This window comes from Garra rufa, chromosome 21 (genome assembly GCF_049309525.1).
Source record: "Garra rufa chromosome 21, GarRuf1.0, whole genome shotgun sequence".
Taxonomy (NCBI): domain Eukaryota; kingdom Metazoa; phylum Chordata; class Actinopteri; order Cypriniformes; family Cyprinidae; genus Garra; species Garra rufa.
The window spans coordinates 30,377,364-30,402,804 of record NC_133381.1 but is presented as its reverse complement, the minus strand read 5'-3'; the positions used below and the strand labels follow the sequence as shown (position 1 = coordinate 30,402,804).

General features: G+C 38.5%; 1 protein-coding gene across 1 annotated transcript in view; it reads left to right on the top strand.

Annotated features, from left to right (window-relative positions):
- Positions 1 to 24,958, top strand: part of aldh6a1 (aldehyde dehydrogenase 6 family, member A1) — a 29,964-nt gene extending 5,006 nt beyond the window's left edge. Inside the window, exons 5-12 of the mRNA XM_073827348.1 lie at positions 4,132 to 4,210; positions 5,585 to 5,887; positions 5,997 to 6,118; positions 7,759 to 7,948; positions 10,933 to 11,114; positions 14,409 to 14,588; positions 19,396 to 19,494; positions 24,416 to 24,958. Coding sequence (XP_073683449.1) covers positions 4,132 to 4,210; positions 5,585 to 5,887; positions 5,997 to 6,118; positions 7,759 to 7,948; positions 10,933 to 11,114; positions 14,409 to 14,588; positions 19,396 to 19,494; positions 24,416 to 24,520 — 1,260 coding nt within the window. The 3' untranslated portion in view covers positions 24,521 to 24,958. The remainder of the gene's footprint in view (positions 1 to 4,131; positions 4,211 to 5,584; positions 5,888 to 5,996; positions 6,119 to 7,758; positions 7,949 to 10,932; positions 11,115 to 14,408; positions 14,589 to 19,395; positions 19,495 to 24,415) is intronic.
- Positions 24,959 to 25,441: the final 483 nt, after the last annotated feature.

Below are 25,441 nucleotides of genomic sequence, written 5' to 3'. Positions count from 1 at the left end.
AGTCCCATCTAATTTTGTCAATGAAGATACAGCATACATTTCCTCTTAGTTTTAATCATCAGATTAGGATTGGCCGATGGCCGATAGACATCACGATGGTGAGCCGGTGTTATGCCAAATTATTACCCCCGCCAGATTACTACCCCCCTAGTATTGGTAGGTTAAGGGTTAGGTGTGGGGGTGGGGTTAGGATTAGGCAATCAGGTAGCGATTTCAACAAGAGGGGGTAATAATTTGGCAGGGGTCGAAAATGGGCACAACACCGGCATTGCGATTCTCTGCCCCGCCCCGCCCGCCCCCGCCGCCGCCGCAGCAGCAGCAACCCGCTCACGAAAAACACACACTTAATCACACTATATAGCCAAATGAAATGCATGCTTTCAATTTCTGTATCTTTAGTTATTTTATTATTATTATTATTATTATGAGGAAATAATAACAAGGAAGTTGTTAGCGATCACAATACAAATTACAGTGAACTCCAAACGAATTACACAAACTAGTTCATTTACATTAATAAATTAGGCATACAAAAACTAATAATCAAAATAATTTTAATTAAATTAGGTTAAATAAACTACACCAAATATGCCTTTTTTATGGTTTTACCATAACGAACAGAGCTTGGAACAAAAAACAAGAGAATATATATTTTTTCCATCGAAATACGAACGTACAGTACAAAGCCTAGTATACATTATAAATAACAGTTTATCATTCAAATACATTGGGAATATGGAAACACTTGGATTTGTGCCGAATTACAGAGGTACGTGAGCCCAACGCCTGCTATTTTTAGTTTTGCTTTGTTTTGGTTTCTTAACTTTATATAGTTAAGTTTCATTCCTGTTCTGTTCTGAATACCGTTACATTTAAATGATTCTTTTGGAGTCAGGGTAACTAACTTATAGCTATGTTTTTTAGGCCCGGTTTCCCAGACAGGGCTTAGACTAAGCCAGGATTAGACCATAGTTCAATTAGGACATTTAAGTAATTTTTATAAACATGCTAAGAAAAAAACATTACTGGTGTGCATCTTGAGACAAAATAAAGGCACTGATATATTTTAAAATCAATCAGTGCAATTTTATTTCAGTTGAAACAACTCAGACTTACATTTTAGTCTAGGACTAGGCTTAAGCCTTGTCTGCGAAACCGGGCCATAGTGTTTATAATGTTAATACATAATAATATTTTGCTTGATGTGGTATTATTTCTGATATTACACTTTCTCTCTAAACATTCCGCTGCTCATTAAATGCGTTTAGAGAGAGTGGGTTAAGCAGTAAGCAATCAATGAGAGCGATTGAACTTAAAAAAGCTGACTGGTCGAAAATATGTGAAGGCCCAACACACATCCTCCAAATACATCTACATAAACCCGCGCTTGCTCTGTCTCGTATGCACGCACTTACTGTCACGATCTAATGCACTTGTTAATGCCGGTTAATCTTTAAAAACAAATACCGGAACGCAAAAATCCAAAATTTGACATTTTCCGGAACAGGATCTGGCAGGATCCGGCTCAAATTAAGCACTGGTGGAAACGGTAGGCTACAATTAATTAATTTGTTATTAATTAATTATTTAACAACAACCATCCTTCACCCCGCCCCCCGCCGACGATGCCATCGTCCATCGCGATGTTGCACATTAGACATCGTACGATGCCAAATTGGTCGACATCGCCCAAGCCTACATCAGATATTGGTTTTAGCTCGTCAACATCTCATCTTAGTCACAGAAAAATATGATATGATAATAAACTACTGCTTACCCTGTCCTCTCTCTTTCAATTTTTGTGTATTCAGTGGCGGGTAACTAATCCACTTCGTCCTCAGTGGCTCTGATTTCAGAGAAAATCAAGACTCTTATGTTCAACATTGTGTTTTACACCCAGCTACAAAACGCCTGCATTGCTCCTGTGACGTAGTTGTCGCTACAGCTGCTCAGGGGTGAAGAAAATAGCGGACAGCGTACAACTGGCTGAGGGAGGAAATATGCTAATATGGGACAGTCCATCAGTGGCCGTAGATGGGGCCTGAGCAGTATGATGTCATAATCTGCTCAGAATATCAAAACAGTAGTTGAGACTGTTTGGAGCAGAATCAGATGCAGAGATGAAGTTCATCTGGAGCAGCATTTACTGCAAACCGAGCCACTCTGAAACACTGGACTCTGAATCATGCAGAGGATATTTGTTTAATTAAATCTCAACCTTTGCAATTTGACGATTGCACTAAAGCCCGGCTCACACTACAGGAGTTTTAGCCCGATTTTGCCCCGATTTTCCCCTCCCGAGAATCGGAGCAAAAATCTTGTCAAGCACCTCGATCGGCCCCGATGTTCGGCGCAGATTATCTTGTAATGTGAGGCGTTCAAAGATCGAATCTTGCATCTCCCGATCTGCTAGCTCACAGATCGGGGCTGCCCCGATCAAATCAAACATGTCTGATATTTAAGATTTTAAATCGCGATGATGACGCTATGTGCTTATCAGTACTTTCACAACAGCCAATGTGTGACCACAAAACACGGGTTGTTTGATAGTGGAGATGAAGGAAAATGCTTCTTGAGTTTTTGTAGTAACTGTCTTGTCAGCATAATGTGTCGAAAACGTACCACAACTGTAAGGAGAAAGAGGAGCTATATGCTGAGGTAAAATTGTCTTATAGTTTTGAATAGGCAGATTTTTACCACAGCGGTAGCGAAGTGATTTATAAATATATATACTGACGTTTGTGTACATAGGCCTACATATAAATACATATGTATATAATTTTGAAACAAAATAAATTAGGCTCAAACATTATTAACAAATGTGCCTGTTTATTTTAGCACTTACGTCAGTGAACAAAAAACGCTCAAATAAATTAAAGAAATAATATATTTAAATAAGAAAGTAGCCTAAATACAATGTTAAATAGGCTATTAAACAAACATTCGTTGCAAAAATGTCGGACAGCTCATCAGAACTACTGGCCCAAGTCCGACTGGAACCTGTCTTTTTTCCTCTTTCTCTTCCCCATTACACAGCTGCTGTCTTTAATAGCAAAGTGATTACATTTATTTTCGTTTCTTTAGTTTATAAAGTGAATTTAGAAATATATTTGGAACACTTTTTGTTTGTTCAATTCAAGTTTTTTTTTTTTTTAAAGTAATGCGACCAGCGGCAAACAGATCAATTTAGCCTTCTCAAGCCATCACGATTTAAATTAAAATAAATATATATATATATATATATTTGTTTAATCGTTTAACCTAGATAATGTGTGCTAATAGGCACATATCCAATCGTTTGCGGAGATTGAAAGCTGGAGCGCGCCTATAGGACATGCATTCGCTGGTGCAATGTGAAACTTCATTTTTGCTCATAAAGCGGTCAGAGTAATATATCATCCAGAATTGTAAAGGGTCTACCTTAGTTCGTGTGTACACAGCGTTAACAAAACGTGCTTTTGAAGAAAACAAACAGGATACGCTTTCTGATGTCTGGTGTTAAAAAGGAGCGCTTCACAATAATTAATATACGCTTTAAATTATTACTTCACTACTATAAAACGAAATAATTAAAATCGAAAACAAAACTCTTTCATAAGATATAGGCCTAATTCATAAAGATGCATTTAGGCTTTAAAAGTGAGCAGATGGCGAGTCAAGATAGTCAACTTCATCTTTGTGACACGGACTTATTATTATTAATTCAAATATCTCCTTAATTTTTGCCCCTATACATTCATGGTAATTACTTTTTCTGGGGCCATTGAGACCATCACAGCCCTAGTTTTGAACATACCAGGTGAGTGCACAAGTTAACCTATGTAAACATTAGTTGCTGAAATGGAGATTGGCTGTGTGAGATCAGGAGGCATGATAATCCTAATAATATCTTGTAGTGTGTGATGCGCCAGGATTTTCAAATCTTATAGTGCGTGCATGTTTAAGATTTCAGGTAAGATAATCTGCGAAGATTCTCCTTATGTGTGCGCTGCAACCAGATTTCATAATCGGTTAGGATTTTAAAACTCCTGTAGTGTGAGCCGGGCTTAAGCTATACTGGATTACAATTTTATTTTTAATTAATTGTTCTTGCATTACTGCCTGCTATATGTAATTTGATTTGTGTTTCAGAAAGAGCTGGCCAAGCTGATAACCCTGGAGCAGGGAAAAACCCTGGCTGATGCTGAGGGCGATGTGTTCAGAGGACTGCGTGAGTCTCTCGTTTTTGAGACAGTTCTGTAGTAGTAATAAAAGCAATTAGCATGCTAGTTAAATCCTGAACGTCGTATTTGAGATTGTAGCATATAGAAAAGTATAAGGAATAATCAGTTATTTTCAACTCAGTGACCACTATATGTACCAAGAACGTGATCTAAAAACAATCATTTTGACTCAAACAACCAAGATGTGTTTACAGTAAATAGCCTTATAATGGAGGCTTAAAGGAGAATTTCACTTCCAGAACAAAAGTTTACAGATAATTTACTCACACCCTTGTCAACTAAGATGTTCATGTCTTTCTTTCTTCAGTCGCAAAGAAATTATACTTCTTGAGGCAAACATTTCAGGATTTTTCTCCATATATTGGACTTATTTGGTGCCCGTGAGTTTGAACTTCCAAAATGCATTTTAAATGCAGCTTCAAAGATCTCTAAATGATCCCAGCCAAGGAATAAGTGTCTAATCGAGAGAAAGATCTGTCATTTTCTAAACAAATGTACAATTTATATATTATACATTAAAAAATGTACAATCTTTTTAACCCCAAATGCTCATCTTGTCTAGCTCTGTGTTAACCCAGTACAGTTAGGGTATGTCGAAAAACTCATCTCATTCTGTCCTCCAACTTCAAAATCATACTACATTGCTGCAAAGTGAACACGCAAAGAGGGCCTTTCCAACGCCCTTTACAAACAAAGGTAAAACGGCAATGTAGGACCATTTTAAAGTTGGAGGAGAAAATGAGATGGGAGTTTTTCAACATCTCCTAACTGTCGTGAATCGGAAACAACAGAGTTCACACAGAGCTAGACAAGATGAGTGCTTGAGGTTAAAAAGTATAGAAATTGTAATTTGTTTTAGAAATTAACCAATCGTTTTGCTAGATAAGACCCTTCTTCTTCAGCTGGGCGTTTAGAGCCCTTTGAAACTGCATTTAAACTTCATTTTAGAAGTTCAAATTCACAGGCACCATAAAAGTCCACCATATAGAGAACATTCCTGAAATGCTTTTCTCAAAAAACATAATTTCTTTAGTACTGAAGAAAGAAAGACATGAACATATTGGATGAAAAGGGGGTGAGAAAATGATCTGTAATTTTTTTGTTCTGGAAGTGTACTTACACTTTAAGCACATTTGTACTTTATAACCAAACTTACCCTTGCCTGCAAAGGTTCCATTATGCGGAAGTACTGTATTTACTGTAAAAATATTTCCTGTTTGGTTATACAGACTGAAATCAACAACCTAGCACGTGACTCAATAAACATAAGGTTGAAAATAACTTCAGCTGAATATAACTATTTGCACATTTTGTTTGTGTGCCTTCACATTATTTATACTGGTTGTTTGTTGATATTTCAGAGGTTGTGGAGCACACCTGTAGTATTACATCCCTCATGCTGGGCGAGACCCTCCCCTCTATCACTAAAGACATGGACACGTACACATACCGGTTGCCCATTGGTGTATGTGCCGGTATCGCCCCCTTCAATTTCCCTGCCATGATTCCACTGTGGATGTTCCCAATGGGCATGGTGTGCGGAAACACCTATTTATTGAAGCCCTCAGAGAGAGTGCCTGGCTGCACCATGATGCTGGCCAAACTGCTGCAGGATGCCGGCGCTCCGGATGGAACATTAAACATAATTCACGGACAGCATGACGGTATGGAAAACTACAGAAGCAGAAGGGTTATACATATTTTGACCACACTATGATCTAGATTCTGTGTGCAGATAACAAAATGATTTTTTTTCCCCATGTGCTTTTATAGCTGTGAACTTCATCTGTGACCATCCGGCCATCAAAGCCATCAGTTTCGTAGGCTCCAACCAGGCTGGCGAGTATATCTATGAGAGAGGATCCAAAAATGGCAAAAGAGTGCAGAGCAACATGGTTGGTTCTGAACATGAAGTTAATGCATTTCACAGAAAATCATATTGCATATGAAAGTCTGGTCAGTTAAAGGGATAGTTCACCCAAAAATGAAAATTCTTTCCTTAATTACTCACCCTCATGTCATTCATTTTTGGGTATCCCTTTAAGAGCAAAAAAAAAAAAAAATCATACCAAAGCATTTTAAAGGGTAGTTTACAATGAAAATGAAAATTCTGTCCTTTGACAAACACCCATGAAATTTTGGTAAGGCTTAGAGAACTACATTGAGTGGTTATTGTAGGCTTTTATTCTCATGGTAATACACAATACATAGAGCTTTTCACATATGGTAAACATAGAAGCTTGTTTACTATATGTTACCCTGGACCACAAAACCAGTAAGTAGCAATAGCCAAATATACGTTGTATGGGTCAAAATTATCGATTTTTTAAATCCTAAAAATCATTAGGATATTAAGTGAAGATCATGTTTCATGAAGATAATTGGTAAATTTCCTACCGTAAATATATAAATTAAATTTTTGACTAGGCACAGAGCAGCCTTAAAGGGATAGATCACCCAAAAATGAAAGCTCTGTCATTAATTATTCCCCCTCATGTCGTTCCAAACCCATAAGGCCTTTGTTCATCTTCAAAACACAAATTAAGATATTTTTTATGAAATCCGAGAGCTTTCAATCCGAGAACTGCCATGTTCAAGGTCCAGAAAGGCAGTAAAGACATCATTAAAATTGTTTGTTTTTGCACACGAAAAGTATTTTCATAGCTTCATGACATTACAGTTAAACCACTGATCTCACATGGACTATTTTAATAATGTTCTTTATACTTTTCTGGGCCTTGAATGTGTCAGTTGCATTGCTGTCTTTGGAGGCTCAGAAAGCTCTCAGATTTCATCAAAAATATCTTAATTTGTGTTTCGAAGATGAACAAAGGACTTACAGGTTTGGAATGACATGAAGGTGAGTAAACAGTGATATAATTTTGCACTTTCATTACATAGAAAAGATTGGGCAGGATTTTCTTCAAACCTTAGCTCAGCTGCTTTCAACAGTGCAACTTTTTCCCAACTATGCTCAGTGAGTCCATATGTATGTTTTTTCTCAGCACAACTGCTTTGGCCAGATGATGGCAGCATTTGGTTACAAATGAATCTGCATCTCTCTGGTTCATTCTTATCCTCCATAATGAGGCTGCAATTTTAGACTAAAGATTTAGGAAATTGGAGATTACCCCTTTCATACTTCATTGTTTTGACAGACTTAAAGATGATGGACAGCAGTGTATTAAGTTAAAATGCAAAACTATCATTATTCAAATGCCTTGGATTTAATATATCATATCCCCACCTCCTTTGCTCCCACTGCAGATAAAATCCCTTTTCTGAAACCCCACAGCAGCCCCCTCTACTCCCACAATCCTTTCCATATTATTGCAGTTTTGAAAATTTAATTTAATTTTGATTCTGGATCTTATGCCAGTCTATTATAACTGTGTTTTCAAAATGGTAAACTGAGGTCCATCACGTTTTCTTCCCTCATTTTTAGTTTGCCTATTTTCTCTTATCATGTTAGTGTTAGAATTTGTAAGTTTGGTAAAAATGTGGACCTGCTCCAATCTCATTTTCTGTCCACCAGGGGGCGAAGAATCATGGTGTGATAATGCCTGATGCTAATAAAGAGAACACGCTGAACCAGTTGGTTGGGGCTGCTTTTGGAGCGGCAGGTCAGAGATGCATGGCACTGTCCACTGCTATCCTCGTAGGAGAAGCCCGAAACTGGTTGCCTGAGCTAGTTGAACGTGCAAAAGGCCTCCGTGTCAATGCAGGTACTTGAGTTTTGTTATAATTATCAAGTTTTGATCCTGAAGTACCCCAGTACTGCATATTTTATGTGTCTCACAAATCTGTCTCAGAGTTTGGGCTGTGGAGCACTGTGTCCTAGTCAGGCACAATACGATAAAGGCTAAAATTTACTATGTTCTGGCGATTTATTGAATATTTTTTAATATATTTTTTTAGGTTGGTTGCATGCAGAGGATGTGTCCATCTGCACTTGCAATGGAGCGCTTGAGAGAGAGCAACTTGCTAAAAAATAAACGTGTACGGTCAAGCCAGAAATTATACATACCCCTGGCAAATTCTGACTTAAAGTTACTTTTATTCAACCAGCAAGTTTTTTTTGACTGGAAATGACACAGGCTTCTCCCAAAAGATAGTAAGACGATGTACAAGAGGCATCATTGTGGAAAAAAAATATTGCTCATCTTTATCATTACTCATATAAATTTTTTAATAATATTTTGCACTGTAGCCACTGAAACTGCAAAACATTTAGATATGGTCTTATAGCCCCTTCCTGACTTGTGAGCAGCCACAATGCGCAGCCGCAGGTCCTCAGTGAGCTCCTTTGTCTTAGCCATGACTGTCCACAAACCAACAGCAGAGAGCTTCTGTTTTTCACCTGTTGAGTTGATTAAAACAGCTGTTCCCAATGAATCAGGGTAATTAGGATGATTTAGAACAGCTTGGACTATTTGGATTGGTATAGAACTTTGGATTTTTCCATAGACTGTGACAGTTTGCAAAGGGTATGAATAATTTTGGACATGCCACTTTTTGTTCAAATGTGATTCGGTGAGTTCCACCACGAAATATACGCCATTTAACCTGAACAATCAGGTTGTGAACGTATCAATATGCCTTTAGGTTCGGTATCTTTAGGTTTTGCTGTCGAAAAAGCCTGTGTGAACACTAAGTGGACCAGGACCAAATGTATAATTTGGCATATAAAAGTGTGAACACTACAATTATATACCAGGAAAACCTATACTGTAAGTGTCACTTGAGACAATTTTTTATCCATGACTTTCATTGAATAAAATCTCTGTTCCACAGTTCCTCTTTATGTAGAGTTTCTCTGGTTTCATGCAGTTTGTTTTAACCCTCTTTTTTGGCCTTTTCATAGACCACCCATGCCTTCATGACCACACCTCTGCCAGAGCAACTTAAAGCATGTTCAGCTCACCCAGAGGATAGACGCACTATTTGTCTTGGTCATGCCACAAAGCAAAAGCACATTTTGTGGTATAAAGGGCACCAGAAATTAGTATGGGCCGATCAAATGTTTGAAAAAAAAAAATCTGCCGATGAAAATTGTCATTGTAATCAGAGAAGCTAAACCGCAGCAGCTATTCTGAAACCCTATAACAGACCTCTAAGACATATTGCCTCAGGGTATCTAAAATTGTGTGTTTGGCTGTGTGTTTGTTCGTATGTGTGTGGCTGTGTGTTTGGGTAAAAACGGGTAAATTAAAGGAAAGTCCTCCCTTCTATTCAGCGAAAATCAACAGAGCAAACGATACAGAAACCATTTCTTCAGATTTTAGGATGTTTTAACGTCTGGTTAACCAACTAAACTGTTGTTTGAAAGAGAAACCGCTACATTTTCCGCCAGCTATCCACCTAACTACATCTACAGTACAGCGAATTCACACATTTATGTAAAGCAGAAATCTGATCACCAGGTAATGAATAGTACGTTCATTCAGCATTTGTAACAAAGTGCCACGTGTAATGAAAATGAAGGATTTTTGAATATTTCCATTCTGATGGCTTGGATTAAAACATGTTAACAAAAACCAGATTATAATTGCTGTGCTTTGGGTGCATTTTGTGACCGCCTTGTCATCCAAGATGTTCATGTCTTTCTTTAGTCATAAAGAAATTCTATTTTTTTTAAAGATAACATTTCAGGAATGTTCTCCATAGAGTGGACTTCTGTAATGACCGGGAGTTTGAACTTCCAAAATGCAGTTTAAATGCAGCTTCAAAGGGCTCTAAATGATTCCAGCTAGCGAAATGATAGGTAATTTTCTTAAATAAATTAATATTTAAACACTTTTTAACCACAAATGCTTGTCTTGTCTACTCCTGCGATGCACAGGGATACTATGTGTGCACTCCAGTTTAGTACAGTTAGGGTATGTCAAAAAACTCCCATCACATTTTCTCCTCCAACTTCAAAATCATCCTATATCGCTGTTTTACCTTTTTTGTAAAGGGCATTTGATGATCTTTGCAGGTTCACTTTGTAAACACTGGGTTGGTACTTCTGCAGCGATGTAGGATGAATTGAAAGTTGGAGTCTCAAGTCTCAAGTCTTGTTTATTTATATAGCCCTTTCTACTACAATGTAGACCAAAGGACTGTACATCAAAAAAAGAAAAAAACAAACAAACACACAAGCCACATACCATACAATGACAGAATCAAGAATTAAAAGCAACAGAGTACAGATACGTTTTCACGTGAATTTTAAAAACATCAACTGATGGTGCAAGTCTAATATCAGGCGGAAGTGCATTCCACAGTCTAGGGCCAATGACAGAAAAAGCTCTATCCCCTTCAGTTGGAGGAGAAAATTTGATTTTTTTTTTTTTACATACCCTAGCTGTGTTGAACGGGACGCATCGCAGAGCTAGACAAGACGAGCATTTGTGGTGAAAAAAAAAAAAAAGTGTATAAATGTGAAAATGACAGATTGTTTAGCTAGCTAGATAGGACTTCCTCGGCTGGGATATTTAGAGCCTTTGAAGCTGCATTTAAACTGCATTTTGGAAGTTAAAACTCGCAGGCACTATAGAAGTCCACTAAATGGAGAATTTCTGAAATGTTTTCCTCAAGAAACATAATTTCAGAAGAAAGAAAGACCTGAACATCTTGGATGACATAGAGGTGAGTAAATTGTCTGTAAATTTTTGTTTAATCACATCATTATTTTTGCTCTTTCTTCTATTCTCTGTTCGGTAAGGTGACCAGCCCGGAGCTGATGTAGGACCTCTCATCTCACCTCAGGCCAAAGAGCGAGTCCACAGCCTTATTCAGAGTGGCGTGGATGAGGGTGCCAAGGTGCTGCTTGATGGGAGGAACGTGAAGGTCAAGGGCTATGAAAACGGAAACTTCGTAGGACCAACCATCATTGGCAATGTCACGGTAAGAGCCACAATAACTACAGATTGAAGAAGAAATGTACAGGTGTTGTATTGCCTTTCCAGACCTGTATGACTTACTTTATTCTGTGAAGCACAAATAAGATATTTTTTTAATCCAGACAGTGAAAGGCAATGAGGTTCAGTGTTGTTTTGGATCAGTGTAATAATTTGTGTGTTCCATTAGGGCTGGGCGATAAAACGGTAACAATAATTATTGTGATTAAATTGTCTTCAATTAAACGATAACAAGAGTTTATGTTCGATATAATGTTCATGCACCAGAAGTGTAACAAAAGAGGAGGAAGGAGGTGAAGTGAGGCCAAGTATGGTGACCCATACTAGGAATTTGTGCTCTTCATTTAACCCATTCAAGTGCACACACAGAGTAGTGTACACACACACACACACACACACCGTGAACACACACCCAGAGCAGTGGGCAGCCATTGCCCGGGGAGCAGTTGGGGGATTGGTGCCTTGCTCAAGGGACTCACCTCAGTCGTGGTATTGAGGGTGGAGAGAGTGCTGTACATTCACTCCCCCCACCTACAATCCCTGCCGGACCTGAGACTCGAGCTTGCAACCTTTGGGTTTGACTCTCCAACCATTAGGCCACGCCTGTCCCCAAAGTGGAAAGGGGAAGGGAATTTGTACTCACATTTTGCACACACCTGGAGCAGTGGGCTGCCATATTGCGGCGCCCGGGGAGCAGTTGGGGTCTCACCTGCCGGACCTGAGATTCGAACCCGCAACCCTTAGGTTACAAGTCCGACTCTCTCACCGTTATGCCACGACTGCCCCACAAGAGCACTACTCATTTGAACCAAGCAGATAAATGGTCAGTGTGGCATGGTTCAAATGAGTAGCACGGTTTTGTTATGCTTTTGGCGCATAAATTTAGACGGCAGTGCAGCCAGAGCTTACTAGAGCAGATTAGTTTACTCGCTGATAAGTCTTCGTCACGTGAGCACTAAACATTGCTGTGAGATCCAGTGTGAAGTAAGAACACAAATTACTATGATTTTAAATTAGTTTAAAGCCAGATTTAACAGCATTGATAAACAGGAGAAACACTGTGCGCAACGCTACAGTCAGGCTTTTCGATGTACACATTTCCAAAATGTAGCATGGATTTACTGTAGTAACACTAACTGCTCTATGGTATTGTGACAGAAATATGGAATTTTCATATAGAATTTTGTTAAATTATTAATGCAGACATGTATTAAATTTTTTAAAAGAGTAATGAAATATATATAGTGCCTTGCGAAAGTATTCATACCCCTTCACGATTTGTTATAGATTTATGTTTAACTGTTTTAAATTACTTTTTTCCACATCAATCTACACTCCATACACCATAATGACAAAGCAAAAAACAGGTTTGTAACAACATTGCAAATATGTTGGAAATTAAACACCTAAATGATTCTATTGCATAAGTATTCATACCCTTTTCTAGGACACTTGAGATTTAGGTCAGGAGCATTCATATCACTTGTAGATATTACTACACTTCGAGTGGAGTTAACCTATGGTTAAAAGGTCTAACAGCTGAAAACGCATATCAGAGCAAAAACCAATTCCTGAGGTAAAAAAAACTGCCTGTAAAGCTCGGAAACAGGATTGCGTCATGCCACACATCTGGGGAAGAGTTCAGAAAAAAAATCAGCCACATTGAAGGTTCACAGCATGTAGTCTGCGTTACTCTTAATGGAAGAAACTTAAAACAACTAGGACTCTTCCTAGTGCTGTGGCCAAACTGAGCAATTGATTGAGAAGTGCCTTAGTTATACTGGTGACCAAGAAGCTGATGGTCTCTCTAGCTGAGCTTCATGATCATATATGCAGTAAGGAGAAACTTATAGAAGGAACATCACTGCAACACTCCACCAATCCGGTCTTTATGGAGGTGTGGCCAAACTCAATCCTCTCCCCAGTGAAAACCAAAAAAAACCCACCTGCAGTTTTCAACAAAGCACCTAAAGGACTCTCAGATTTCAAAAAACAAGATTAACCTCAATTCCAAGCATCATGTTTGGACAAAAGTAGGCACTGCTCAACATCTGAACAATAGCATCCCAAAAGTAAAGTTTGATGGTAGCAGCCTCATGCTGTGGGGCTGTTTTTTTGTGGCAGAGACTGCGGGCCTCGTCAGAGTAGAAGGAAAGTTCAACACAGCAAAATATAGCAATATCCTTAATGAAAACCTTGTCCAGAGCATTCAGAACCTCAGAATGGCCAGAAGGTTCACATTTGAACAGGACAATGACTCTAAGCACACAGCAAGAGTGGCTTCTGTACAACTCTGTGAATGTCCTTGAGTGGCCCAGCCAGAGCCTGGGCTTGAACCCAATCAAACATTTCTGGAGAAACCTGAAAATGTCTGCCAGCCCCCATCCAAACTGACAGAGCTTGAAAGGTAAAGAAGTGAGAACAATGCCAGATAACTGCCAAATGCAGATGTGTAAAGCTTGTTGCATCGTACCAAAGACATGCGGCTGTAAAGGTGCTTCAACTAAGTACAGTGTTAAGGGTATGAATACTTATGCATTGTACTTATTTCAGTGTTTTATTTGTAAAAAAAAAAAAAAAAAAATTGCAAAGTTGTCACATCAGTTTTTTTTTTTTTGCTTTGTTATTATGGTGTATGGTGTTTAGATTGTGGGGAAAAAAGTTAAAATTGTTTAGCATAAAGCTGCAACATAACAAAACATGAAAAAAAAAATGAAGGGGTATGAATACTTTTGCAAGGCACTGTATTTTTTGTAATGCGCTATAGTATGTGTGCTTTTATGCCAAATGCTAAACATGTTTTTCATACAAATACCTACAAAACATACATTGTTACCATGGTCTTAAGGTGTTATATGTGTGGTTTTAACTGGTTATTATGATTTAAATGTATGCTAATATGGAAGACCAATGGTTAATTTCAATTAAACTCTATCAGAATCAATTTCAACATATAAAAATGAGGTTTTTGCAATTTTACAGATGTTTGTTTTTGATAATGAACATAAATTTACATCTGCATCCTAACTCAAACTACTACTGTCAATTCAAGCTACTGTCAAATGTGCATGTCTAAGACAAAAAATTTAATAAGTTTAAAGAATTCAAAAACATTAAGTGTTTGTCATGTTCAGACCATAAAGAGTAGTTTGAAACCATAATTAACAGCTTGGTTTCTACAACTTTAACTTGGGAACAAAAATCTGCGTTTAAACAAAGTCATACATGTTTAGTAAATCTCTAAAGGTCATGTAACTTGTTTGTCATGCTTTGATTTTAGCCGAACATGAAGTGCTATACGGAGGAAATATTTGGACCTGTGTTGGTGGTCCTGGAGGCCGAAAGCTTGGATGATGCCATCAAAATGGTCAATAAGAACCCATACGGCAATGGTACTGCCATCTTCACCACCAACGGTGCTGCCGCTCGTAAATACACCCATGAAGTTGATGTTGGTCAGGTGAGTTTTTTTTTTTTTATATATATATATACATTGTGATCAGGGCACACATTTAAAATGTATCAAACCTTTATAACTGAAATAACATGTTAATGTCTTTCTTTAGCAGAAATTTTTTTTGTTTTTCTCCCTACTTTACCTTTTTAAACCGAAGTACACAGATCTAACCTCTCATAACCTTTCCAAGATGATTATGTAATACATGAAGTTTTGAACACGCATCACAAAGCTAGTGCAAAACAAGCATCTGTGATTAAAAAGTATATAAATTTAAAATTTTCTTAGAAAATGACCAATCGTTTCGCTAGACAGGACCCTTATTCCTCTGCTGGGATCATGTAGAGCCCTTTGAAGCTTCCTTGAAACTGCAGTTTGGACCCTAAATTGATCAATAATTTGGTTTTCCTCAAAAACCTTTTCAATTGAAGAAAGACATGAACAACTTGGATGACATGGAGGTGTGTAAATTATCAGAACATTTTTATTCTGGATTAGTTTACTAATCGTTCGCATTATCCAGCACTACGTCTAGCGCGTTTGCATAGAATATCAATGGAAAAGTAGCGCATTTGAATGGAAAAACGGCCCCTGGCAGTGTTGAAACAGTATCTGTGTGACTTGAGATGGGTGCAAGCAAAAGTCAGACCTTTGAGAGGCCTCGGTCAGTCTATGACTGTGGAAAACTCCCTCCTTACAGACGATGTACACATGTTAATGTTCACTTATGTAGTATTAGACACCTCCACATGTCATGTAGGCTCTTGACAAGACCATTGTAGGTGAAGAGTTCCAGGCACACCTCTAGAGTAAATATTAGAACGTGATGTAAATGAAATGTGTAAAATCCCCTTGGCGCCACTCCCCGAGCCAAAGCCAAGAAGCACGGTTTAGATGTAAGTGTTGTATCTTTAGCGTCCATATATAACACTAAGGGTAGCACAAGCCTTCCTTTAAAAATGTATGCAAAAACAGTATTTCCCCCCCCCCCTTTGAACGTACCATGTTTGCCACAGCTTTGAAAACGTTCAGCTGTGACCAGAAGACATGCACACTACAAATAGTTCATAGCAAATATGTGCTTTTTAATCAAAACAGCTCTATGCCAAAATATTTTGTTTTTTAAAAGCCTGAAGTGTTAAATTAAACTCAAAAGGAATCCCTCGCAACCTGTTGATTTGGTGGTTATGCAAAACGGCCCCCTTTTTACCCCGTTTGTTTGCCCGTGGCGAGCAGCTATGCCGTGTGTTTGCGATTCACATGCTGGAGTACACGGCACGGGCCATGTGCTGAGCTGGCCTCTGAAACCCCTTCACACAAGAACCTCCTTTTGCTTTTTTTTTTTTTTTCTCCGTCCACTCCCTCACGAGTCACCTTCGGCCAGAAGGCTCAAATTGTGCAACCACATTTTTTTTCAAACATTTCAAGATGCTCTGCCAGTTTCCAGCCTCACCCCACCCCAAAAACAAAATGTTTTGTTTAGTTATTCTCTGCATGCATTACTTTTCTCGGCTGGTACACAAACAAATGATTGTGGCTTGCAGTTGTGTGTCGACTGCTTCGTCAACACATTCAATAGAATGAGCTGATTGTTCTACACTTTCCATACACAGCTGAAGCCCAATAGTAGCAGGTTTTTAAAGCAAGCATGTTCAAGTTTCTTCAGCTTCATACACTTGAGTCTCAGGCTTTTTTTATAACAAATTTAGAGTTGTTTCTGTTATATAAATTTATAATATTACAAAACTTACTAAAAACGTACTTAAATGTATATTTTTTTTATTATATTGTAAACAGTTCACCCATGCGTATGTTTAGTTTATTTTGTTTTATTTTTTTCTTATTAAAATGTGTTTTACTTTTCTCTGTTGATATTTGCCAGACTTCTCCAATCATTTAGTCATCTTAAACCCTGTCCTTTTCATACATTTGAATCGACCGCAAGTTTGCATTCGGATCTGCCTTCATCCCATAAACCACTAATAAACTGAACAATATTCTTTTTTTTATGTTAATGTTTCACTCAAGTGTAAAGACATGTAAGAAAGATCTGTTGCTTCTTCAGTTTCATCACTGTTTTAAAATATGAAGATATCAATAAAAATATCAATTAAAATATTCAAATCTACAGTACAGTTAATCCAGAAAGTACTTTTTACACATTTTATGTTACAGCCTTATTCCAATATGGATTAAAATCATTAATTTCCTCAATTCTACAAACAATACCACATAATGATAATGTGAAAGATGTTTGTTTAAAATATGTGCAAATTAAATAAAAATAAAAAACAAAAAAAACTCATGTACATAAGTATTCACAGCCTTTCTATGACACTCAAAATTGAGCTCAGGTGCATCCTGTTTCCACTGATCATCCTTGAGATGTTTCTACAACTTGATTGGAGTTCACCTGTGGTAAATTTAGTTGATTGGACATGATTTGGAATTGCACATTTAACAGTGCACGTCAGAGCACAAACCAAGCCATGAAGTCCAAGGAATTGTCTGTAGACCTCCGAGACAGGATTATATCGAGGCACAGATCTTAAAGGTCCCAATGAGCATAGTGGCCTCCATCATCAGTAAATGGAAATTTGGAACCACCAGGACTCTTCCTAGAGCAGGTCGCTCAGCCAAACGAAGCATTCAGGGCAGAAGGGCCTTTGTCACAGAGGTGACCAAGAACCTGATAGTCACTCTGGTCACTCAAAGAGCTCCAGTGTTTCTCTGTGGAGAGAGGATGGCCTTCCAGAAGGACAACCATCTCTGCAGCTCTCCACCAATAATGCCTGTATGGTAGAGTGGCCAGACGGAAGCCACTCCTCAGCAGAAGACACATGGCACATCTGCCTGAAAAAGGCACCTGAAGACCATGAGAAACAATTTTCTGGTCTGATGAAACAAATATTGAACTCTTTGGTCAGAATGCCAAGCGTCATGTCTGGCGAAAACCAGGCACCGCTCATCACCTGGCCAATACCATCCCTACAGTACAGCATGGTGATGGCAGCATCATGCTGTGGGGATGTTTTTCAGCAGCAGGAACTGGGAGACTAGTCAGGATTGAGAAAAAGATGAATGCAGCAATGTACAGAGACATCCTTGATGAAAACCTGCTCCAGAGCGCTCTGGATCTCAGGCTGGGTTGGCAGTTCATCTTTCAACAGGACTACGACCCTAAGCACACAGCCAAGATGACAAAGGAGTGGCTACGGGACAATTCTATGAATGTCCTTGAGTGGCCCAGCCAGATCCCAGATTTGAATTAAATTGAACATCTCTGGAAAGATCTGAAAATGGCTGTGCACCAGAGTGCCCCATCTACACTAATGGAGCTTGAGAGGTACTGCAAAGAAGAATGGGAAAAACTGCCCAAAAAATAGGTGTGCCATACTTGTAGCATCATACTCAAAGACTTGAGGCTGTAACTGGTGCCAAAGGTGCTTCAACAAATTATTGAGCTGTGAATACTTACGTACATGTGAATTAAAATACTTAAAGCATCACAATGTTTTTAAAAGGATAGTTCACACAAAAATGACAATTCTGTCAATAATTACTAACCCTCATCGTTCCAAACCCATAAGACCTTTGCTCATCTTTGACAATTTCACAAATTAAGATATTTTTAATGAAATCTGAGAGCTTTCTGACTAGGTCTGCAACAAACGATTATTTTGATTATTGAATATTCAAACTTAAAGTGACACTGCCTTTTCATGTTTAATACTGTAAAGCTGCTTGATTTAAGGCTATGTATTGCATAAAGTACTATATAAATAAACGTGACGTAAATTACTGGAGTACTGAACTGCAGAGCTTGTGCAAACATTCACATTAAATGCTACTTTCATACTGCTGTCAGTTTTTGTTGTTTATTTCGTTATTGAAAGGAAAGCGCACAGCATATATTTACACACTCATCCAAACACCGCTCAGCCGCTTAATGCATCGAAGACTGAGAGGGAAGAGAAGAAATTGTTAAATAAAGTAATTATTTTTGTATTCTTTGTGGATAAAGTATTCTTGTACAGTAGCTTCATAAAATTACAGTTGAACCACTGATGTCACATTTACTATTTTAACAATGCCCTTACTACCTTTCTGGGCCTTGAACGTGGTAGTTGTGTTAGTGTCTATGCAGGGTCAGAAAGCTCTCAGATTTCATCAAAAATATCTTAATTTGTGTTTTCAAGATTAACAAAGGCCTTACAGGTTTGGAACAACATGAGGGTGAGTAACCAACGACTGAATTTAAATTTTGGGGTGAAATATCCCTTTAAGAGAGTTTCTTTTTTTAAAGTCCACAGGGCACATATTTGAAGAAACCAATCTCAGAAAAACAAACTAAATCTACTGGAATTGCGCTTTTGCGTTTTCTTGCTACCTAGTAAAGGTTAACATTAATTTTAAACTATAGTTTTGTTAAACTCTCCTATTTTGGGACTTTAATTGCTACACTGACATTGAAGCAGGCATGCTCTTCAATACACACTGGAAAGGTTAGAGCTGTGCTTGTATGCTGAGATTTCTAAGTTTACATTGAGCAGGGAGACTAACGTTAAGCAGTAATGTATAGAATTTACAAACCGTCCCTCCCACATGGTGTCTAGCAACGTGAGGAAAGCATACAGCTTTCTGCGGCAGACAAAAATGCATTTGCGTCTGACAAGTACAATGTTGTCTTAACTGTCATCAGGGTGTGAGTGTGTCAGATACGTGAGATGCAGAGAACATGACTGCTCAAAAGGGCAAACGCAACTGACCTATGAGACGTCTGCTAATGTACTGCTTTTTTTTTTTTTAGATTGGAGTTAATGTACCAATCCCCGTCCCACTGCCCATGTTTTCATTCACCGGCTCCAGAGCCTCCTTCAGGGGTGACACCAATTTCTATGGAAAACAAGTAAGTATTTGCCACTGGATATCAGGATATGCTGTGTTGAATAGGTTTATATTAGATACTGAAACACAATAGTTATTCAACTCATTCCCCGTCAGCATTTTTGATCATTTTCACACAATTTTCTTGGCCCCCAGAATATTTTGTTGTGTGTATACAGTGGGAAAATAATTATTTGATGCCCTGCTGTTTTTGTACGTTTGCCCACTGACAAAGTAATGATTGGTCTACTATTTTAATGGTAGGTTTATTTTAACAGTGAGAGACAAAATAACAACAAAGAAAACTGATTTTATTCAGTTATAAATTGAATTGCATTTTCATGAGTGAAATAAGTATTTGATCCCCTATCAATCAGCAAGATTTCTGGCTCCCAGGTGTCTTTTATACAGGTAACAAGCTGAGATTAGGAGCATTCTCTTAAAGAGGTGCTCCTAATCTCAGTTTGTTACCTGTATAAAAGACACCTCTCCACAGAAGCAATCAATCAATCAGATTCCAAACTCTCCACCATGGCCAAGACTAGGGTTGTAACGGTATACCGGTATGGCGGTTTATTGCGATATTGACATGTACGATTATCATATCGTGCACATTTGCTTATCCCCGGTTTTGAAAAAAAATTATAATAATGAAACCAGATCTCAACCGTGCTGCCGTGTATATGCAACTTCTTTCCACTTGACTGCATAGACTCCACCCATACCTTTACAGCGGCGAAAATGTCAGAGACATAGGCCGTGTTCACACTTGCCGTCCTTTTTCAAACTGCCAGCGTCTGTTTTACATTCTAATCCTATCCCTAGCGCTTTTTTTAAACGCCACCGCCGGCGTCTTTTTTTGCAGCTCAGAGCGTCTTTTTAAGTTGAAAAAAGTTGAACTTTTTTTAAGAAAACGCCCTATGTCAAGCGCTTTTTTGACAGCTGACCAATGGCAAGCGTAGCCTGGCTATCACCAGACCACGTTATGACTTCGTCATGATTCGTGGTCTGGGAACCACATGTTCATTTTCTCGTATTTGAGGCGTGGTTTACGAATGCCCAGAGCCGTTTATTGGGCGATACGAATGTCTATCAAATGCGCCTGTGCGTAGCTCATAGCCAATCGTTTCAATTATACCGGATGACGTATGTAGAGCGAACGCCAAAAGTTGCTCTTTTTTCAAAATAAACTTGCGTTCTAATGTCATTTGTCGCGTCGGGTCGCGCCGCTCGCGTCCAGTGTAGACACGAAAGATAACTTTGCGTCTGCTGCCATGCTGGATCCTTCGGTGAGTCGCATAGAAGGCGTCATCGTCTTGCTGCTCCCTCCCCGTTCTGTGATTGGTTCCCTATCTTAGGTGAAAATTAGGTCCATGGTTTCCAGACTGACTAGAAGCGTGAATAAAATCGCGCTGCGCAAGGCAGTATGGGGACACCCAGGCTATGGCAAGCGAGTAGCGGGACCTATAGTTTCCATAACAACAAAAACAACAAGAAAAAACGGAGAAGTTGCCTGTAGATAAACTTATCGTACTAGTTTCGGAGCACAAGGATTGTATGATATGAGTAAACAACTCTATCATAATATACATCACAAAGACGCTCTTTCTCAACATTTCTTCACCACACAGCACTACGCTACTGTTGCAGCTGTTGTTATAGCAACAGAAGACGCACTCGGCTGCTTTTTGTAACAGAACGCTGCCAGCTTTTTTTTTTTACTAAAAAGTCAACTTTTTCTTGTCAAAAAAGACGCCAAGCGTGAACACGGCCATAGGCTGCAAATTCTAATCTCTATCTCCCGCCGAAAAGAAAAAAATGTAAATCTGCAGTATGGGAATATTTTGAGTATCCGAAAAATGATTGCGGGCTTGTCCTTGAAGATGGATATCCAGTTTGCAAGAAATGTGGACGATGAGTGGAGGAAATAACATATTCTCCCATTTTCGCGAACACCATCCCTCCGTGAAGATAAAGCTAAGTTCCTTATGGCCGTATTATTTCTGTGATGCAAAGGGAATCCCAATTAGAGTATAATACAGATGTCACGTAACATGTGCGATTTGATAGATAGATGGATGAATAAATCAAAATATAGCTGTGCAGTAAATCAAATCGCGATGTGTGTGTCTGTGAATAAACAGCGCAAAAAGACTGATATATATTGTAATAATATATTCTGTGCGTCTCTATGAATGAGCAGCGCCGTTTCGCCTTGTGGATCTAGTACACACTCTCAAGTACACTCAAGGCTCATGGTTTTGCTCACTCACTATTGCCGCGTTTCAGGCAAACCGTTACTCGTGTTTTTCCAACCTTCTACCCGTGAAAGTGCACCGGAACGGCCGTCAAACCCGTGACTTCCCACTCGTGAACTCGTACTAGATCGATATAACGTTAATCCCAGTTCGGAGTTTTGACGTGACATAGCCCGCGAAACCACTATGTCAGCACCTACGGGAGCGGTGTTTATGCAAGTGGTAACGTTACACAGTAAAAAAAATAGCCTTTAGGACAATATAACGTTGCGAACAAATTAATAATAATGTAATTATTATAAATGCGCTCAGGCAGTTTGGGGTGACTTGCCTGGAACGCTACAAAGTGAAGACGTAAACACATGAAACATATCCAGAGCCACTCTCAGAGAACACTTAATGATCATTTTATAATTTCATTTAAAAGAATAATCATCAAATACACTAACTGAAATGCATAGGTTTTTAGTACAACCTGTCAAAAAAAAACGTTTGGTTAAGCCTGAAGAAATAATGACTGAAATATATATATATATATATATATAATACATGCTGATGAAATCTGGCAAATGTGGCCAGAAAGTATCGTTGTGTTCCTGCCACAAGTGTACCTTCGGAGAGGATGTTTAGTACAAGTGGATACATTCTCTCACCTCAGCGGTCAAAATTGAGCCCTGAAAATCTCAACATGCTTACATTTTTTCATCATAACCTGACCTGAAAAAAAGCTAAGAAATGCATTCTGCCATGATAATCTCAGGAAAATATTAACAAACATGACCCTGCACATATTGCTCTCCCATATAATGCTGTTAAAGAGGAAGGACAGTTTGGTTTATTCGTGTCTAATATAAAGAGAAATAACTTATTCCGTATTTTGTTCAAATGGGTGATGCGCAACTTTATTTTCATTTTCCCCCCCAAAAGGTAGACTCATACTTCCATGAGTTTACTTTTTATTTTCATTAAAAAAAGTTTACAATAAACCATGTTCAACCAAAAAACATATCTCTTTTTATTCATTTAAGGGTCATTGTAGCTGATGATGATTATAATAATAATAATAATGATAGTTTGATACCGTATACCACGAAACCGTGAAACCGTGATATTTTTTGAGACGATTATCATACCGTGAAAATCTCATACCGTTACAACCCTAGCCAAGACTAAAGAGATGTCCAAGGATATCAGGGACAAGATTGTAGACCTACACAAGGCTGGAATGAGCTACACGACCATCGCCAAGTAGCTTGTTGAGAAAGTGACAACAGTTGGTGCAATTATTCGCAAATGGAAGAAACACAAAATAACTGTCAATCCTCCTCGGTCTGGGGCTCCTTGCAAGATCTCACCTCGTGGAGTTTCAGTGATCATGAGAACGGTGAGGAATCAGCCAAGAACTACACGGGAGGATCTTGTCAATGATCTCAAGGCAGCTGGTACCATAATCGCCAAGAAAACAATTGGTAACACACTACGCCGTGAAGGACTGAAATCCTGCAGCGCCCGTAGGGTCCTCCTGCTCAAGAAAGCACATGTAGAGGCCTGTCTGAAGTTTGCCAATGAACATCTGAATGATTGAGAGGAGAACTGGGTGAAAGTGTTGTGGTCAGATGAGACCAAAATCGAGCTCTTTGGCATCAACTCAACACAACGTGTTTAGAGGAGGAAGAATGCTGCCTATGACCCCAAGAACACCATCCCTACCATCAAACATGGAGGTGGAAACATGTTTTGGGGGACGATGGACGGGGCATGGACCGTCAAATCTTGGGTAAGAACCTCCTTCCCTCATTGAAATTGGACGTGGAAGGGTATTCCATCATGACAATAACCCAAAACACACAGCCAAGGCAACAAAGTAGTGGCTCAAGAAGAAGCACATTAAGGTCTTGGAGTGGCCTAGCCATAGAAAATGTGTGATTGCCAAAAAGGGTTTTGCCAGTGCTAAGTCATGTTTTGAGCAAATCAATGTGTTTTTGTTTTTGTTGTTGTTATTCTGTCTCTTGCTGTTAAAATAAACCTACCATTAAAATTATAGGCTGATCATTTCTTTGTTAGTGGGCAAACATACAAAATCAGCAGATCAAATAATTTTTTTCCCCATATGTCAAAAGAAGACTTAAATGTGGGTAAGTTTAATAAAAAGAGCAACATTTTCAACAACAAGCTGAGAAAATAGTTTTTGTTGGATTGCTTCTGTCAACACGCCCAAAGCTTCCCAGTCCTGTACCACTTTCTGGGATGACATTTCATTCGTTAACGTTAGACTCTTTTCCCCAAATAAACTGACTAAAGTTTAAAATAAAAGAATAATTGGCCACATAATATCTTCCCCAAATGAATCAAAGAATGATTGGTCACATCATATCTTTCCCGAATGAGCTGACTGAAGTTTCACATTAGGTCACAGGCATGGTCCATTTGGTTGAATGTTTTGTCTCAAAAGTTTGGCTGTAAAATTTGTGTTTGTCTAAAACTTTGTCAGCTCTAGTTTGTCATAAAACAATGACTGACATGTTTTGACGCAAGTGGTTTATTGCTCCCGCCAGCGTAAGTTTGCCAGCCACCTGCCATTTCTCATGTGATGTCATTGTCATTTTGAGAGAGTATTAAAAAAGAAGATGACTAATCTTGAGTCATTGTTTAGTCTTAAGTATTTGGCTATTCTTTCCATCACAGGGCATTCAGTTCTACACACAGATCAAAACTGTTACTTCGCAGTGGAAGGCAGAAGATGCTACGCTGAAGTCCCCCGCCGTTACAATGCCAACAATGGGACGTTAAGTATTAATCACCTGTATAAATTTCACCCTGGCCCCTTTTAACACTGCTTTTTAACTACTGTACAGATGAATCTTTTCAAACATGCTGTCATATGTAGTTAAATAATTCCAAAAATGTGACTTTTCTTCCACCGTTTAATAAGTAAAAAAAATAAGAACAAATGTAGCATGTATTGGTCCTGACCACTGTATGAAACATTTGTCAAAAGTTCTTTCCGTTCTTTCCCTGATATAGCCGAAGTTTGTTTCAGAAGATGATTACTTCACATTGAGCACAAAATTTACTTTAAAGTTGAGTGCTACAACTTCTAGCTATAGCGAGCTGGCTCTTCTGAACTGTTGAAGTAGCATAATGTCTGTATAAATATGCAAGATTTGTGAACCGTCGTTGAATAGAAGACTGTTTTGAGCTGTTTGCCTCAATAAACAAGACAAAGAATTTGTTCTTAATGTTTTCTGTTTTAGGTTACGTTTCACAACAACATTGTACTAAAATAGGGGAAATTTTTCCTTTGTGTTTTTCATGTACAGATGACAACAATAGTTGCTTTTACATAGAGCGTTGTATTTTGAATACAGTTGGTTCAAAAGTCCAATGTTAATGAAAATGCTCCATGTAAACACCTCAATCAGAATAAACATGCCAAAAATGGGTTGAGAGGGGTGGGATAAAACCTTTTCTAATTTGTTCTATATGACATGTAAACACTAGAGCGGATTAAAAAAAACACCAAAACTGGAAAAATTTGTGCATGTGCTATGACACACAGAACGAGCCGACATTGTTGTTGTTAAATATAATAAATGACTGTAGTGTCGATGTTAAATTATCTTTGAGTCTGCCTTTTAAAACAAATATTTAGTTAATTTTTCTGAGATCGGTTCCTTCAATTATGTGCCCTGTGAATTAAAAAAAAATAAA